Raw genomic sequence first — 19,430 nt, 5'->3', positions numbered from 1 at the left:
ATGACTTGGGTAGAATTGGAGGTCGCCTTCAGAAATCCGTTCCTCCTGGGGAACGAGGCCAGCAGAGCTGTTTGTGCTCCTGACTGGCAGTCTAAGGACACAATGGTGTGTCCAACTCCCGTGCTGCGGACCCTTGTCCATTGGTAGCACAGTAAAGATTTGATTTTGATTCTTTTTGAGCACTCGCTTGATTTCTGTTACCATCTTCCTTTGGTTTCATGGTCTGACCATTTGACGATCTCTGTAAACAGTTGATGGTTTATGAAGATCTTGTCTCTGTTGGGTGAAGGGTGCCAGAGAATTTGGTTTGTTAGTCTCTTCTCTTTGTTTATCTATTTTGAGTTCATATCAGCTAAGAATTTCATGCTAAGCAGGAAACGAATATCTTGACTGGTGAGTCTTGTATTTCTGGGTTTATGCTTGACTCATGGCTGAAATATTAGACTTGAAACTATGAGCTTTCTCTCTGTGTGTATCTGTATGTCACATATAATTTAGAAAGGGGTTTGCCTCTCAATGTATGAGTGTATAATGTTTCCCTACCTCCTGGTGATATTAATAAACTAGATTAGAAATTCTCTTAAATTAAAGGCTCTCTGGTCTGAATTTCCTAGAGATAAATAAGCTCTTATATAAATTGAATATTCCTAAAATTCCCAGAAATTAAGAAAATGGGATCTCTAATACTTTCAATGTGAAAAAAAGAGAGATTCTTATAGAAACTAATTCAGAGAGAATTTAAGAACTCAAGTTCACATAAGTTTAGGTAAATTTTTGGCAAACAATACTAGTTTAATACTTTTGATTTAATAAAAACAGTTATGTTTTCTCTGATTTATCAATGTTAAATATAAGCAGAGATTTTTATTTTACTTGGTGTGTTCTTTCTAAATTTACACAGATTTTCTGATTAAATAAGCTAGCATGACTTCTAGTAAATGTTTAAGACCATGAAAAATATAAATTTGTATTTAATCCATTTGAATCATTATTCTGAAAAATTTTATTTCAGCAGTAGTTATGTTTTGCAGTATGTCAGCTTGAAGATAATTTGCAAGATCTTTAAGGAAGTTAAAACCTTGAACTGATACTAATTTGAGTTAATGAATGGATGTTCATTTGATGATGATATTATAATCTTTCCTCTAATTTTATGTGATACTGAGATACCATACATATATATATATATACACATATATATGTATATATACGTATATATGTGTATATGAGCCTGTCAATGACTGTATGGCACTTTGAGAAACTGTGATATAAAGGATGCATATGGACATAGAAAGTAGCAGAAGCTTCTTGGAAAGGGAATTTTATTTGTCACTATCAAAGCTAGCTATAGTTTGATGGATTTACGTTTTTTTTATTGAGGTTGTAAGAGTTTATAACATTGTGAAATTTCAGTTGTACATTATTATCTGTCAGTCTCCATATATATGTGCCCCTTGACCCCTTATGCCCACCCCCCAACACTCTTCCCCTCTGGTAACCATTAATCTGTTCTCTTTGTTCATATATTTGTTTATTTCCACATATAAGCAAAATCATACGGTATTTGTATTTCTCTGTCTGGCTTATTTCACTTAACATAATATGCTCAAGGTCCATCAATGTTGTTGCAAATGGGACAGTTTTTTCTTTTGTTATGGCTAAGTAGTATTCCATTGTATATATATATCACATCTTCTTTATCCATTCGTCAGTTCATGGCACTTGGGTTGCTTCCACATCTTGGCTATTATGAAAAACGCTGCAATGAATATAGGGATGCATGTATCTTTAAATTGTTGATTTCAAATTCTTTGGATAAACACCCAGTAGTGGGATAGCTGGATCATATGGTATTTCTATTTTTAATTTTTTGAGAAGTCTCCATACTGTTTTCCACAGTGGCTGTACCAGTTCGTGTCCCCACAAGCAGTGTATGAGAGTTCCCTTTTCTCCACATCCTCTCCAACATTTGATGTTTTTTGTCTTGGTAATTACAGCCATTCTAACAGGTGTACGGTGATATCTCATTGTAATTTTGGTTTGCATTTCCCTGACACCGCACCTGTTGACCATCTGTATATCTTCTTTGGAAAAATGTCTGTTCATATCGTCTGCCCAGCTTTTGATTGGGTTTTTTGTCTTTCTCTTGTTGAGTTGCATGAGTTTTTATATATTTTGGAAATTAACCCCTTGTCGGATAGATGAATTGCAAATAATTTCTCCCAGTTGGTGGGTTGTCTTTTCATTTTGTCCCTGGTTTCCCTTGCCTTGCAGAAACTCTTTCATCTGAAGAAGTCCCATTTGTTTATTTTGTTTGTTTGTTTCCCTTGCCCAGTAGACATGGTATTTGAAGGATCCTTCTAAGACTGACGTCAAAAAGTGTACTGCTTGTATTTCCTTCGAGGAGTTTTATGGTTTCATGTCTTATCTTCAAGTCTTTAATCCATTTCGAGATAATTTTTGTGTACAGTGAAAGATAATGGTCTGCTTTCGTTCTTTTGCATGTGGCTGTCCAATTTTCCCAACACCATTTATTGAAGAGACTTTTCTTTCTCCATTGTATGTTCCCAGCTCCTTTGTCAAAGATTAGCTGTCCGTAGATGTGTGGTTTTATTTCTGGGCTTTCAATTCTGTTCCATTATCTTTGTGTCTGTTTTTGTACCAGTACCATGCTGTTTTGATTACTATGGCCTTGTAGTATATTTTGAAATCAGGGACGGCGATGCCTTAAGCTTTGTTCTTTTTTCTCGGGAAAGCATTAGCTACTTGGGGTCTTTTGTTGCCCCATATGAATTTTAGGATTCTTTGTTCTATTTCCGTGAAGAATGGCATTGAGATTCTGATTGGGATTGCATTGAATCTGTAGATTACTTTAGGTAGTATGGACAATTCACGAGGTTTCTTTTTCCAATCCATGTGCATGGAATATCTTTCTATTTTTTTATGTCATCATTGATTTCTTTCAATAATGTCTTATAGTTTTCATTGTATAGGTCTTTCAGCTCCTTGGTTACATTTATTCCTAGATATTTTATCCTTTTTGTTGCAATTGTAATTGGGATTGTATTCTTGAGTTTTCTTTCTGTTAGTGCACTATCAGAGTATAGAAATGCAACTGATTTTTGTAAGTTGATTTTGTACCCTGCAACTTTGCCATAGTTGTTGATTATTTCTAATAGTTTTCTGATGGATTCAATAGAGTTTTCTATATATAAAAGCATGTCTTCTGCAAACAGTGAGAGTTTCACTTCTTCCTTGCTAGTTTGGATACCTTTCATTTCTTTTTCTTACCTAATTGCTCTGGCCAAAACCTCCAGTACTATGTTGAATGAGTGGTGAGAGTGGGCACTCTTGTCATGTTCTTGTTCTCAGAGGGATGGCTTTCAGTTTTTCTCCATTGAGTATGATTTAGTTGTGGTTTTGTCATATATGACCTTTATTACACTGAGGTCCTTTCCTTCTATACTCATGTTATTTAGAGTTTTTATCATAAGTGAGTGTTAGATCTTGTCAAATGCTTTCTCTGCCTCTATTAAGATGATCATGTGGTTTTTATTCCTTATTTTGTTACTGTGGTGTATCACATTGATTGATTTGTGGATGTTGAGTCATCCCTAGTTTAATCAAAAAGAGTTTTAAAAGCTAGAATTTGATTTTCTGTAAGTGAAAAAAATTTCTTGGATTATTGGTTTGCTCTTAATAAGAGGTCATAAAAGGTTCTTCTTTACCCTCTGTGTAATCTGCCTAGGGAGCAAAGATTCTGAGTCTTACCAGAATAACCTTCTGTGGTTTATGTTGACTTTATTATGCCCTTGATTATTTAACAAAACAAAAGTTTCTTGCTTAGGAAAGAGCTAAGATTCTTTACAATCATGTTACTGCCTATGATTATATTTTAAGTCTTTTATTGTCATTTTGGTTAAATAGGCAGCCAAATATTATTTCTCAGTAATCCATTACCGTCTCTTAATCAGATATTCAAATCTCCTAACACATTTTAATTTTTGCCTTCCCTAAATCAAATCCTAATGATATCTTTTGCACCTAAAACTATGTTTGACATTTTCCAGAGGGCCCCTGGGAAATCACCATTTATTCTTTCATCTTGTAAAATGAGAAATCTAGAAATAATTAGGTATGTTTGATAAGTTACTATTAATGAGTTAGCACATCAGAAGAGATGCTTGGCTTTCCCTAGGTAAAATGGGTATGGATAAAATTTTATAAATATTTCAGAAATTATATGCTGTGTGAGAAGTTCCTGGAGAATTGTCAATGTCCTTACATTCCATGATATGTTTCCACTTATTAAGTCCTACTGCTGCTTTGCCTAATATTAGACAACAACATTATATTGCTATTAGTCACAATTTCAGTTACTTTTTAAAATATTAGCTTGGTCACAATTTTATTTTTTTTATTTATTTATTTTTTTGAGGAATATTAGTCCTGAGCTAACTACTGCCAGTCCTCCTCTTTTTTGCTGAGGAAGCCTGGCCCTGAGCTAACATCGTGCCCATCTTCCTCTACTTTATACATGGGACCCCTACCACAGTATGGCGTGCCAAGTAGTGCCATGTCCACACCCGGGATCCGAACCGCCGAATCCCGGGCCCCCGCTGCGCCACCTGGCTGGCCCCGGTTCTTTAATTTGAATCTGGCATCTTCTAGGTCTTGATTTTCAATTTGCGACTTACATCAATTTCCTTTGAAGTTTTATCAACACATAGATGTTTAGGACATTCTTGAGACTTACAAAATCCCTTTATTTAATATTCTTAATATATTCTTATTTATTCTGACTATATGCTTGGTATTCTACATTCATGATATATTGTGTCAGGATTATTATAGTTATATCTGAAGAATTTTTTCTCTGTAAAGATAATGTTCATCTATTTTCATAAATTAGATGTAATATCCACTCTTCTTTGAAAATAGGGGTAATCAGTATGTTTATAACTACTTTGTGTAAAACGTTTCGGGTTGACTCTATTGATTTGTTTTGCATGCCACATAAACAACAAAATTTCCTTGTCAGCTGCATTATTCTTGTAATGAACTATCATCAGACCTTTCAGTACTGAAACTTGTCAGTAGTAAGTTAGTCACCACCATTTTAAGTCTTTTGTCATCTACAGACAGTTTTTGCTTTCCTCTGATGCTTCCCTGAAACCTCTTGCAATCAGCTACGGCCAGGGTGCTTCCATCTTCAACATAGAATCGCCATTCTTGCTGTACCCATCTAAATAACTATGCCAAATTTTATGAGACTAGCCTTATTTTGTGATCAAGAATAATCTTTCTTTGAGATTACCTTTGATCAAAAGTGGGGTGGCTGTAGAGAGAAATTTTGTGTTTTTATGGAAAACTATACATCATATAGCACACTCTGCCAGGTTATCAGATTTTAGCCCTATTCGTTGTCTTTGAGCTATTCTGGATCTCTTTTTAAATCGTGTATAACTGATGCATGTGCAATCTCTGTCTTGTTTGGTAAATATTGAATTGACTTTCCTCCCAATTGGGGGAAAATCAGTCTCAGTACCTATCTATAAATTGGACTGGCTCCTGTTACCTTCCCCAGTTGTAAATCCTTATCAAATTTTCAAGCTTTTCAGTTCCCTTCAAGATCTGACCGTAACCCTTCAAACTAATGTTTCCAGTTTTTCTCCCTGCTGCCTGACTTAGCGTGTCTGAGAACTAAAACCTGACTATGCAGATCCCTATGGGGACTTGGTTGCCTGGGAGCAGGCCCTTTTCCCTCAGATCTGAAGAAGCACTGTGAGGTAAAGAGCAATCACTTGGTAGGTACCTTGAAGGACTCATCACCATAGCAGAACATTTACAGGCCAGGTTTCTCCCTGGAAAAAGTACTGTCTTGACCACCAAGCAAGCCCGGTGGAAGGCTGGAGTCAGGCACGCCCAGTGGGCAACATCACCAAAAGGATCAACATCCTAGCTCGAGAGTTCCAAGAAACTGGAAGATGATCCTCCACCGAGATCCTGGAATCCACTGGGCTGGTTACCCTCAGTGTTCAACTCCTTTACTTTAATACAACCTTTCATATTAACATTTCTCTTCTTCATTATAGGCATCTTTCTTTAATGATCCTAATCTCTGGGACGCTCAAAGCACTGAACTTTACCATCACTTCTCTACAGATGTTTCACCTGGTTTTGAAGGAGCAATGCAAAGACTCCTTGAGAAACTATTTCTGAGAACTTGCTTTGCTCCTCTTAGAAGGTGTATGATCATTGCTGAGTTGTTCAGTGATAAATGACATTCATATTGAACAAAAATGGGGGACTGACAAAGTTGAATTTTACCTGAGCCCCTTGTTCTCCAAAAGCAAGGGTTAAGAAGTCCCCCTCCCTTTTTGTGTTCTGAGAAATGGCTAACCTCAAAGGACCATCCTGCTCTTGCATATTGCCCTCCATCCTTTCTCAACAACTCAGGGAAGACCATCTCCATCCCTCCTCATGATTCCTGATGGACTCATGGGCAACTTCCGTGTTTACCTGCCTCTATAAAACCCTAGGCTGTCTTCCTTTCCTTGAAACATTCTCCATTAATGAGCATTTTCCTTATTGTAATAGATTGAATAAAATCATCTCCTTGATTGTCATTGTGAATTTTGTCTTTCACGAAACTGAGGGTTACTACCTATGACCATTGATCAGAGCAAAATGAACCAGTTATAAGGGGAATAAACCAGTGAGCAATGTTCATAGCAGGGTGATTGTTGACTACATCTTAGCAAGTCCTTCAAGCCTGAAGAAGACATTTAAATTGACAGGTGGTTGAGCAATTCCTATCCATATATCAAGTGGAAATTCTTGACATGGTGAAAGGACATTTGTGACCACGTGGCAAACAGTAGGAGTCCATGTGTTTGTCTCCTTTGTTATTATAAGTCCCATGAGGTCTGGGAAAATTTATTGTTCATTCTCTCTAAGCTCCAAATCCACATATCCAATTGACTATTTCACATTTTACTTGGTTGAACAAAGCATATCAAATTCATTATGTCCATACCGAAATATTTACAGATGAGATGGCAGTGATACCTGGGACTGGCTTCAAAGTAATCCAGGAAGGGAAGGCAGTGTGTGGGTAGACATGAAACAACACCAATCATATCTTGACAACTGTTAAAACTGTATGATGGGTATATTGGGTTATTATACTGCTCTCTCAAATGATGGACATGTTGGAAGTTATCTGCTACAGAAAATTAAAAACTCAGTATGCCCAATACTGAAATGATAATACTTTCCAAACTTTCTCCCCAATCTGGGCCTTCTCCAATGCCCCTGTCTCACTAGATAACATTTTTTATTCTATAAACAGAGAATGGCAATAGAAGATTTCTTGAGATGGAGAAATAACATAAATTATTTTTAAGTTCTTTCCAACTCCGCGTTCATTGACACTGTGATTGAAACATCTGAAGAAGACTATTATTATGATGGTGATATGCAGGATGGATTGGAGTAAAGTGAAATAGAAAGACCTACCCCACTGTGATAAATACTTACTATTAGGGTAGAGCCTGAATAATGGAACATTTCAGCTGCAAAAACTCTCCAAAGAGACCCCTATAAGTGGACCTCATAAATTTTCTGTAGTCTAGTCTCATTCTGGCCAGGGAAGTGTTGCCTTCACCTCTCTCTTACTGAACCTTGTAAGCCATCTGTACATTTATTGATTCATTGACATATTATACCCAAAGTTCTGTACTCAAGGCTAGAGGCACTAGAGAAGGTAAAAATCCTCTGCCCTAGTCTGGTCTGCAGGTGAAGAGATATAGACATTGAGTCTGCTTAAAGAGGGCCAAGGTGCAGGTCATCGCTAAGAGATCAAGGTGGTTCTGACATTCTGACCTGCTTCAAGGCTTATCCTGGTCTAGGGTGATCACATGTCCCAATTTGCCCATGACAGTTTGTGGTCCTCTGGTCATTGTTAAAAGTGTCACCAAGCACTATAAAAAATGTTTCCATTTTAATAATAAATTATCTGGCCACCCTGCCAGTCTCCAGAGTTAATCTGAGAGGGCAAGACCCAACTTTATAAGCAGCTCCTTCTTCATGACAATCCTAGAGCTGACCTAGGACACTAGCAAGTCCTGGTCTAAGGCAAACCTCAGTTATGGTAACCATAAAGTTGCCAAAGTTTAGCCCTGCTAAAAACCTCCAAGGAGACGAAGAATACCTTAGAGTATTTTCTCTTCTACCAAAGGAGATCAGAGCAAGAGTGAGGGCAATATGGAGGTGAGAGGGCCACATGGAGGGGTAACAATGCAGCAGGACAACAAAGGTGCAGGGACAGAAAGATTTGGCCCTAAACTTCGGCAGGCATGAGACAAGGTGATCCCACTGATCCCACTCAGTGAAGCTGGCAAGAGGGTAATTTACCAAGGGGAGAAGAGAAAATTTTCATACTTCCAAGTCTGACATACACAGGGATGTGTCCCAGGGAGACTATTTCAGTTTTTAAAATATTGAAATACATTCACATCAGTTGGCAAACAGCCATAGGAGCAAGAAGCCTGGAAATTCCACCCTGGCTGCCCACCCCTTCCCTGGACCACTGGAGCTCCCCACAATCCAACACATGGAGGTTTAACATCTGGTCTAGCGGGGGGCCACCAGGAATGTGCCCTATGACTGTGTCGTGGTCAGTGCCCATGCCATGCCAGTGGTAACTTAATGTTGCGAACTTCATCCCTAGATACTTTCACACTCCTACACAGTTTAGGGTGGAGGCCTGGAATGACTCAGAGTATGAAAGAGAAGAATAAGATGCAGAAACACAGATGACTCTGAACCAGCAAAACTGTGTCAGATTCCCGGTATGCTGCCTCTCTGAGAAGTGAGCAGCTCATCACGCTCAGGACCCATCATTTCCATCAGTCAGGGTCCACAAGGCCAAGGCCCCTCTCTTCTCATTATCTACCAGCACCATCCCTTGATCTTTTTCTGATTATTGCCCAGAGTTTGAGGAAATGTTACAGCCTTTGCCATCACATTCATCACTACAATTTCTTCTCGTGTGTTGGAGCTATTGCCAGTAGTTGTCCAGGAAGCACTCCATGTACCAGATTTGAAGGCAGGCATGGTAAATTGTCAGGGTTTTTCTGCCAGTTGTGCACTGGCATAATAAGGACGATGTAGTCAACAAATAAACGAAGTAAACGACTGAAACGTTCAGACTAGGGCTCACATGTGTGACGTTGATATTCCTGAGAGAGTAATAAAAAGTTAATTTTACCCAAAGCTCACTGGCAAGATGGAAACAACCTACATTTATCCAAGCTTCAGGGCCAGTGCTCTCCCCTCTGCACTGGGCAGTTCAAGGAGAAGGGATCAGGGGTCTGGAGTTCCGGTATTGATTTTGCCTGGCAGAAGAGTCGGGACAAGTCATTTACTCTCTCAATGTCTGTTTCCTTGACTGTCAAATGGGTGTAAACACATGGTCTCAACATCCTGAAAATACTGTTGGGGGAGGGGGTCAAATGAGAAAGGGGATGTGAAAATGCTACGGGAAATCCAGTTCTCTACAAAGATGAGGGGTCACTGAGAAATTCTAAGGTCACGAGAACAGTAACCTTCACTTGAAGTGGATACATCCTGAGCCCCGACCCAGGAGCCCAAGGACTGTGAGGGCAAAGCTGAGAAAAAGCCAAGGCAAGAAGAGCTCCACTGAGCACATGGGCTTGAAAACAAAGTGTTTTACACGTTGAGGTCTTGAGCTCGAAAATAAGCGTTTTCAAAACTTTAGACACAAATTAAAAGCACTGCCTTGCACCATATAGAGACCTGACCAAAAGAATTCCCTGTCACTCATACTATCTAAGGATTATTTGGTAATTAAACTCTTAAAAAATAATAATAATTTCAGTTCCTAGTTATATTCTATTTCATCCTGTAGAAATTCACTCCATGATGCCATGAGATTTGAATGTCTCCTTACGTCCCTTTTTTCTTCCCCCCCATTTCTTCCCTTTCATCCTTTGAGGGTGGATCTGCCAACCATCATCTGTGGGGCCAGAAGGCAAAGCTTTCATGAAGAGTGGTTTTGCCTCCACTGCCCAGAGCCCTCTCTTAAGGTTTGCTTGGGCATCTCTCTCCACTGACCTCCCAGTGCCTCTGGGTGAAACAGCCATGCTCAAGAGTTCAGTCTCCGGAGATGCTACAGCTTGCTGTGTGATCTTAAGTAGGTCACTTCCCTCTCTGGGCCTTGACTTTTTCACTTGGAAAGAGAAAAATTGCTCTTTCTCAAAGTTACTAAGCGTCTTTCTAAGGGAACTCTAGCTCAGAGTAATATCCTGAGTAATTGGATTTAAACCAATGATTTCCATCACAAAGGAAGCCCAAGTACCCATTAGTGGGCTCCTCTCCCTCCACCAAAGGTCACCACTCGCAGCCCAGGATCCTCTGGTCCCTGGAGTCCTGAGATCAAAGCTGTTCCTCGCTGTTAGTGTGAAGAGAGAAATCTGTCCTAAGTGGGCTCCCAGAAACTGTGTTTTACTGGGAAAACAGCAGGAAGTGTGACAGACCTTCCCATCAGGTCACCCCTCAAGCCCACATGAGCCTTGAACGATATTGAATCTTTCCTCTACATTCTCGGAAAATATTCATTTCCTATGAACCTTCCAGATTATTTTATTACTGGCCCTCATGACCTAGGAGAGCTGCTCTCATGCTTTTTCTTTCCTTGCCAGTTAGGAAGCATGGGGCAAGAGGATTTAAAGATCTAAATAAGAAAATTTTTTAAAAAAAGAAACAAAGAAAAGAAAAAATTCTGACTGCTTTTGCATGCTATGCTGTTCTTTTACTCAGTGGCTTCTTCCCATCCCTCCCACCTCCCTCTTAAACGCATTAGACTCATGTCCTCCGAGCTCTGACTTTCACTCTTTCGTGCCACCTGAATTTCTCCAGGCCATGTCAGGCTCCTTCTTGGAGCTATTAGAGAAATTCTTCCACTTCCTCATTTAGCAGATGCAGAAACTCATGATGCAGGGGAACTGAATAGTTGCTCAAGATTAGATAGTGGCCAAGTCAGGCCAAGCGGCTTCACAGTGCCCATGAGAGCTACATACTGATAGAGTTTGCTGGATAAAGTGAGCTTTATAAGCAATTCCCCAAAGACATTGGACTTTCCCTTGAAAACAAAGCGGAAGATGAAAAACAATGCCAATAAAGATAGAAACTCTGCCCAGGACAGTAGCTATGCACACCTGAAGACTGTTATTTAACATCCGTCAGATGTGTCACTGTTTGGATAACAGTGATCATGATGAGCTCATGTTTGTTGAATGCCAGACATTCTTTTCGACACTATCAGAAGGGTGGTAAAGATTCTCGAGAGCTGATCAAGCTCTTATGGGCTTCTGTTGGTAATGACCACTTGCAACATTATTCTCCCCCACGGTTTGGTAAGGCCAGCCAAGGCAGAGTGGAGAGGAGGATGGTGCTGTGATGCACAAGACCTGGAATCAGCATTTGGTATCTCCACCCCCACGGGTCTGTGTCCAGTCCTGGGCTACTGTGAAGAAGCAAAAATACTCAGTGTTCCTTAATAGACAAAATTCTTGATCTGAGCAAATAAAAAGAACTTGGGAGCCCCTATTTGCTCTGAGCAGGCTATTTCCTCAAAGCAACGCTGGCGGAACTATTTGAGAGGTCACCGTGCCATTCTTTCCTTCAGTCCGTTAATAGGGAGCAAGCACCTCTCACCACACCATCAGCTTAAACTGTTGGGTCCCGTCTAACAGCCCAAATGGAGTTAATGGATGAAGTCCTTGGAGGGTTTTCAGGTGAAGGGGAAGCAGAAGGCTGCTATCCAGGGAATGACAGAGGTGTTAAAGCTGGTTTTCTGCTTTGTTTTTATGTTTTTACATTAATGCAATCTAAAGGCAACTTTTAAGATGTAGATCAGATTCTTTTTTTAATTAGCCAAGACTATTTTCCTTCTAATTGTCGCCTAAGAAACCATCTTTAACCATTCCCCTACATAATTCCTACCAGTTTGGCCCACTTCTTGGGAATTTCAGAAATGATTCAAAATCAGTACAGTAGGGAAAAAAATATTTATTTTCTAACGTCATTACCTTGATAGGCAAAACAAAGCATTTTCTCAATTTCATTCAGAAATACATTTTAAAAAAATACATAGACCAATATGGCCTGCCCAAACATATATTTAACATGGTAAATATAAGGAATAAATTGTTTGAATATAAATATCTATAAAAAAATAAGTACATCCAAATTTAATCCAACCTCTTCCATTAGCCGGTTACATAAAGGAAAAGAATTTTACTGCTTGAAAGCATAACCAATGTTTCCTCTTCAATGTCTGTCATAAAGAACCCTATACCATTGTGTTTCCAAAAATCAAGGTAAGGCAATCTCCTGATTTAATTATCGTTTTTTTCTTATGGATCAGAGCTAGTAGATTACCATGAAAATGTTATATCTACTACTGACACACACATTAGACTAGACTTCTATGAGGCTAGGACTTAGTGTGGGGGGTTGGGGGAGAGAGCGGCAGGAGGGGAAGAGCTTGAGGAGGCAATAATTAAAGGTGGGGAAATACTTCTGCCAGAGTGCACTACAGGTGAGGTAGACGCATTCATGAAACACATCCTGATTTACAGTAGGAATAGTTCCTTTCAGTTTTGCATTTTATGAATTAAAAAAAAAGTCTTTTTATTTTACTCGAGTGTTTGTCCTTCGAGTGTTTTCGATTTGTGCATTCCTTAGAAAATCTTCGCGTGGACTTTGGAGTTTCTCCCTGAAATGTGCCAGGCGCCTGAGTGAGACACAAACACTCCCTTGGGACCCTCTTCGGGAGCTCCACCTGCACGTGGAATCTCTTCACCTCTCTCTGGAGGATGCCACCCTAACTGGCGGGTCACTGTGTCTCTCTGCTTTCTTTGATGGGTCCACTGTCACCCCAAACGAAGAGAAGACGAAAGCAGTTACCACAGATAGGAGCAAGTGAAGATGGGTTGGGGGACTCCATAGTCTTTCTTGGAATGTTCAGAACAAGGATGCTGGTCCTCTGCCAGTCTGGAACAAGAAACGGTCTAAGCAGAGAAGATGCTTTTGCTCTAATCCCAGCCAGTGTGGAGAGAGTGCAGAGTTGGGCACACAGCTCTCCGTGAAGGAGATGGCTGCAGACAGGCCCAGAGGATCTGGAATCAGTGTGCTCGGTTGTGGGTCACTTTCTTCTCTCTGTAGAGCTCGGCTTTTAGCTTTGCAATACGAAAAGATGTTTTGATGCTGTTGCTGATGGTCTCCAACCTATTAAGACAAGAGAAAACAAATGTCATCTAAAAAAACAGTCATTCCTGGGCAAAACAAACGTCTAAAATTAGAATCTGGCACAAATAAATGAAGGGCTAGCTCCTAAACTTTCACCAGCAACTGCAACAGCATGCTACTCTTTGCTACCATCAAGTGAACATAAAGCCTGCCTCCTATGCCTAGAATGGGGGGGACGGGCAAAGAGGAAGGGTGATACGGTCATATCTAAAAGGAATTGGGCATTAAATACAATTTTAAAGTACAGTTTTAAGGTAAACTAGAGATATTCTCTTTTCTTCTGTGGCTCTAACCCAGCCACCACCATGATGGGACTCTGTGGAGAAAGCAATTCAGCATAGGTTTCAAATAGTCATGAATGTCTTCTTAATCACATAAGGAATTAAAGGTGACTTAGTGGAAAAGAAATAAAAACAGAGGAGGTGTACAGGATGGCCCAAAGCAAATGTTCTATGGCTATTAAAAAAAAATTTGTCTACAGGTTTAATGTTTTCTTTTTGCAGGAGAAAGAAAGAGGGAAGAATTGTAATGTTGATTTCATAGTTGATATATCAGAAACTAATAGAAAAATTAATAATTTCCAAGTCAGTTCAGAAACTGTGGTTTATATAATCTTATAATCTGAGGGAGCATTCGTGGCCTGAGATCATAAATATGAAAACTGCAAGGGCACGTGTGAAGTCACGGCCAGCTAAGACTGTCTTACAGTCTCACATATCAGTGGGAAACAGCTCATAGGGAGCTCATGACTGCCAGGCCCGTGCTCAGAACACTGATCACAGAACTCCTCGCCACTGGAGTCCTGGGAGAAGTTTCCACTGACCACGATAGGGAAAGGTAGAACACGTGACAGATCTAAAAGTAGGTTTCCTCCCTCCAGCTTGTGAATTCCAGAAGGTTTAGGATTTGGAAGAGTCACCGCTGTGGAGCTGCTCCTCCCAACCCTGCGGTATTGCCTAACGTGGATCCCTTCTCTGCCCTAGCTCATGACGGACTAGAAAATGAGAGAGCTTTTAGGAATGACATTGGCTCTCCACCAAGTGCATTTCCCTATTAAAAAATATATAAAGAAACCTGAAAAACGGCATGTTCTAACTCTCACCAACCCTACCTAATGACTTTCTTTTCCCCATGGCCATTTGGATAACTGCTACTTTTTGAAGAACTTGATTATACATGACACTTTGATTTAAAAAAAAACCAAAAAACCTCTCTCTGAAATGATTTTTAATTTCTCAGGGAAAGCGATAAATATACAAATATATTGACTCAGAGAGGTGCAGACTGGATATGACAAAACTGTCTCTAGACATATGTTGGTTTGGGAAATCTACCTGTAGACTGAGGGGTGTGTGCTAAAGATCATCAAAGTGCACAGTGGGCCGTGGTCTGTGGGCAGTGGTCTGCGCGCAAGGCCTTCAAGAAAATATTTGAGAGGGATTCCTTTTGCTCTCTTTAAGCTATAGAATATGAAGATCCCATTTGCTATTTTCTTCTAAGCCTTTCTCCCATCAAGGTAAGAATGACTAGGGGATTAGACCATTAGCATTGGTGAGGGGGGCTAGTTGTTCCTGGGAGCCTCTTACCTTCTTATTTTTCTTCCTTCCACTAGCTGTTGATGAATACACTTCTCTCCAAGCTTGGAACAGTCTTTTCCTTTCTTTTGGTTATTCCAGCCTTTCTCCATAGTGTCTTGGTCCCTGTTAAAATACACATAGGGAAAAACATTTCAGCAATGGTAACTTCAGGTGCTCTCCACGTCTCTGCTAATCTCTCTTAATCAAGAAGGCAATCCCTTAACAGAAGGGAGACCAGGAGGCTGTAAAACTGATTGAAAGTAAAGTGTTTCTACTCACCTGAGTTCTTTTCCTGCTTGGCAAAAATTCCAGCACTTCTTGTCTTTTTGGCTAGCACACTGGCATCTATTCCTGTGGTCTGTGGCCTTTGTAGAAAATAATTCCTTTAAGGATCGCTTGGACCTGGAAGGGCTTCCAAGTCCATATGGAACAATGTGCCTGTTATCAAAAGAGAGAAACAAAAGACATTAGCATAATTAATAGTCTTCAAAATGATGCATTCCATAGGGCAAACTCATTCCATTGGGACACAAGAAGCTCAACACACAGCGCTTGGTAGTAACACTTAGGGGAGCGAAGTATGGCAGCAGCCAGAATCACATGCCCATCAATGGGCCTGAGTGTGTGTATCCAACCAGGAGAAAACCAGTTTTTCTAATTCAATGAAACTTACCAAATTCCATTTCTTCTTGACACAAGCAACATTGGTTTTTATCTAAAATTATAAAATCTCTGCTTTGGCGTCTGATTATATTTTCTTCCTTTTCTAATGTTCTATTTAGTTAGCTATTTGGGAGGGAGGAACCTCAATGCAAAACCATCACTCACAAGATTTTGAAAACCTATTTTCAATTCAAGTCATATATGATAGTGCTAAAGCTGCCCCCTGAGGGGGTGGCGGCATGCAAGGTTCATGGCCGGGTTTGCATATCTCCTGCAATTTGGTGATATCAGTGACTATGGAAGGACTCATTGCCAGAAGGCTCTGCAGTCATTTCCAATGTGTCTGTTTTGATTCTCACCTAAGGAATCAAGTCCTCCCCTTGGAAGTATCACCTTACTAAGTATTAGGCTCACTGTGGGTTTTGTTTGGTTTGATTTGATTTTGTTTGGATTTTGGTCATCCTTGGCCATAATGGGACACGGCAGGCACCATAAATGTGTTTTTGTTTATGACTGCTTCTGATGGGTGAACTGGTTTTTGGGGGGGAAAGAGGGGAAACTGCCTTCTTCACTCTGGAGGCCGGAGAGAAATCTATAGACCGTGTTTCCATTGCTGTCTTGAACCGGGCTTTTCTAAGGGGCAAGTTCAGAGGAGTCAGGACATCCAGGTTCTAGGTTTAGCTGCACCATAAACTCATTCCTGCACAAGGGACTTCAACATCTTGGGTCTTAGTTTTTGTTTAAATGTAAGTCAAATGAAGGGATTGGATTGTAACTCTCTATAATCCCTTCTGCCTCTTAAGTCTCTGCCCTCCCTTGAGAAGCACAGGTTGGGCTAACCCACATATGACCTCAGCAAATTATTCCCTAAACCCTGGCAGGTCCCACTGAGAGAACAAGCCCCCGAGGCCCCACACTTAAAGTTTCTCTTCAGAAATGTAGGGAGCCTCCTGCTGGTGATCAACTCTTTCCATCTGTCCTGTCATGAGTAGCCCGAGCCACAGGCTTCAGAAGACCCTCCCTTTCTGTTGCTAAGATCCAAACTACCCTGTTCCTTTTGGGAATGGAGGGGCCTTGTCCCCACCGAGGCACTTTCATGTCCTCAGAAAGGCTACCTTCACAATCCCAAGCAGGAGCTCCCCCCAAAAGTAACCAGAGCAACCGGGCTCCAGGCTCTGGTGAAGCCAGACCCCGGGAATGATTAGAGTTACGATGCCCTCTAGAGACTCACTCGGGAGTGTTGACCCAGATGATGTCGAGGTGGCAGAAGTAGACACACTCTTTATCCATCAAGGAGGAGCAGGAGCAGCGCTTGGACCGGCGGGCCCTCCAGGGCGCACTGGGAGAGGGCTTCTCCCCTCCGCCGTCCGCTTCTGTGCTGAGCTCGGCGCCCAAGACCACTGGGGAGAGAGAGAGCAGGTCAGTGGGACAGGTCTCCTCAGGGGCCTGGAGCCACGCTGGATCACAGGATTGACACCAGATCTAGCGGAGAAGACCAAAGCAGGTGACGCGTACAGCCTGCCTTCACCAAGAAACACAGGGGGAAAAAGACTTTATTTTTTCCCTCTTTCACGTGACTTCACCTTTACCCTCACTGGCTTACCCACCATCAGAGAGATTATACAAGTGCAATGGAAAAAAACACCTGAAAAGGGACTTACCAGCCCCCTGGAAGCTGCCTTCAAGGAAATATTTGAAAATGCTCCCAGTTAGAAATGTGGGTTGGCTTCTGCATGGAGCTCAGTAGGACAGTGCAACCCACAGTGGCCTAAAATTGGCTAAAAGTAAATAAACCACTGCTTTTTCCCAGACTCAGAGCCTTTTCCAGGCAGGATGACCTTCCATTTAGGGAGCATCCACCACTTCACACCTTGTATGGGGTAGGGAGTGGCCGGGATGATATATACCCCTTGAAACAGGTGGAGGTCAAGAGCTTTGGGGAGATGACTGGAGAGAAAGAAGAGAAATCAGCTCTACGATCGTCATTTCAGGCAATAAAATGCGCAGAAACCTCTGACCTAAGGTGAAGCTGAACAGCAGCTCGGGGCACCTAGTCACGGTTCTGCGGATTTTGACTTCGGAGTCCCGGGAGCATCAGGGCGTGTGTGGGATTCGCCACCTCCCCCATCCCCACTGCACCATCGCCTGTCCTTCTGACAAGTTAGCCGTGCGGCTTATCTGCCCAATTTTGTACATTTCAAATGATCAGACACATTCCAGGATTTTTCATTCCCTTGACATCCTTTCTCTTTAGTCAGGGTCAAGAAAAGACAAAAAAAGTGCAGTGACCCTAAAGGAGGGAAAGCAGCAGATGCACACGTAACTATCTAAATCCTTAAGCAGGCAAGACTGAGCCCGGCTCCCCTCCCGGGACAGGTGAATACAACTGAAAAGAGAGCTCAAGCTCTTTCGGGTGCCAAAAACCTGCCAAAGGAAACCTAAACTCAATAATGACAAATTTTAACGAAAACATCTGCTTCACCCTGAAACTGCCCGGGGGGTTACTCAGCAGACTGTTCCGCAGGTGATTTTACTGCTCATATATTGCTTGAATGACTTGAATAAAATTCCTTGGCTTCAAGCTGAAATGTTTAAATATTTTACACATTAACACACCATTAAAACAGTCTTTGAATAAGATATAAGTTCCTCTGTGTCCTATTACGCATATGAACACATACATTGCAAATATACATTTGGCTAAACTCAAGTCTTTTCTTGAGTTATATTTTTAAAAGCCAAGGAAATACACTACGCAATAATAATAATGTTATCTTCATGCAATAGGAACAATTGTGTTCAACAGAGGATTTTCTTTTTCCACTGGAAGACTTAAGTAGCTTTGAGCAATAATTCCCAGACACTTGAAATCTGAGCTGCAGTAATAAAAAGAAGAGGGAAAAACAGAAGCAAGAAAAGCATTAAGCTGGATAAGAAGACATCAACATTCAGAGATTTACAAGTCAACGTGCCTACCTGTTTCTGGAGCTCCTTGGAACGCCACAAACAGCAGAGAGAAAATCATGGGGAAATAATCCATTCTGGAAAAAGGATCAAAAGTCTCTCCCGCGAACTAAACCCAAAGGAAAACGAAGAAAAACAGCTTCAGCTCCCTCCAAGCGCTTCTGGTTATTCAGATCTCAAAGCGATCCTGCAGCCTAAGTGCTCTCTAATGGGGAGAAAAAGAAGTTTCTGCCAGGAGAGAAAGAAGGCAGCGGGAACCGTCTGAAGACGCACGCGGTGGTGGCGCGCGGGGACAGCGGCGGAGCCCCGAGGTCCCTCTGGGCGCTCGCCCCAGCACAGATGCAGAAGCGCGTCTGGCTCGGACAGCTCTCCGCCGCCTTTTTATATTGAACCCCCATAGAGTGGGGGTAAACAGCTCCAACTTTATTCCAGCCCCAGACAATGTTATTGTGTTATTAGTCACCAACAGGCAACGTGCAGCCGGAGATAAGGCCAGGCTCTAAAGGAAATCACTGCGAACTTCAGAGGCAGACGCCCGCCGTCTGACAATTCAGGGGCAGGGCTAAGAAAAAGAAAATACCCATTGGAGACCTTTGGTAAACCTGCCCGTGCGGCGCTGGAGTCGGCTTCCCCTTTGCAAGCTGCCGGCCCCAGAGTTCAAGAATCAGAAGAGGGACTCCAGAAAAGTCATACCATTGGTATGAGAAGTATGAGCTCCAGTTTAAATAGATTGTATTGTTGTGCCCGGGGAATTTTTTTAATTGTTGTTCACTTCATTTTCCTTTTATGTCTCTCCGATTTTTTAGTGGTGATCGAACAAGGGAGCTCTCTCCCTCTTCACTCCCCTCGACTTGAGGTCAAAGTATTCTGGCAGAGGAACGTACTCCT

The 19,430-nt window shown here is 41.3% G+C and overlaps 1 protein-coding gene across 1 annotated transcript; it reads right to left on the bottom strand.

Annotated features, from left to right (window-relative positions):
- Nucleotides 1-13,214: 13,214 nt before the first annotated feature.
- EDN1 (endothelin 1) lies at nucleotides 13,215-18,618 on the bottom strand. Its single transcript, NM_001163964.1, has 5 exons — nucleotides 18,555-18,618; nucleotides 16,810-16,978; nucleotides 15,195-15,353; nucleotides 14,925-15,038; nucleotides 13,215-13,317 (listed from the first exon to the last, which is right to left on the bottom strand). The coding sequence occupies exons 1-5, from the start codon at nucleotides 18,616-18,618 to the stop codon at nucleotides 13,215-13,217; spliced, it is 609 nt and encodes a 202-aa protein (NP_001157436.1).
- Nucleotides 18,619-19,430: the final 812 nt, after the last annotated feature.

Source organism: Equus caballus, chromosome 20 (assembly GCF_041296265.1).
Source record: "Equus caballus isolate H_3958 breed thoroughbred chromosome 20, TB-T2T, whole genome shotgun sequence".
NCBI classification, from domain to species: domain Eukaryota; kingdom Metazoa; phylum Chordata; class Mammalia; order Perissodactyla; family Equidae; genus Equus; species Equus caballus.
Note: the sequence above shows the minus strand (reverse complement) of the source record. Positions and strands in the feature narration are given on the sequence as shown.

What these genes read in the sequence shown, in the direction of transcription:
- EDN1 (NM_001163964.1), bottom strand. Translation starts at nt 18,618, where the DNA reads ATGGATTATTTCCCCATGATTTTCTCTCTGCTGTTTGTGGCGTTCCAA. An exon ending in ATCTGGGTCAACACTCCCGA is followed by an intron (nt 15,354 to 16,809) that starts GTGAGTCTCTAG and finishes TTTTGATAACAG; the next exon opens with GCACATTGTTCCATATGGAC. An exon ending in CAAGCAGGAAAAGAACTCAG is followed by an intron (nt 15,039 to 15,194) that starts GTGAGTAGAAAC and finishes GTATTTTAACAG; the next exon opens with GGACCAAGACACTATGGAGA.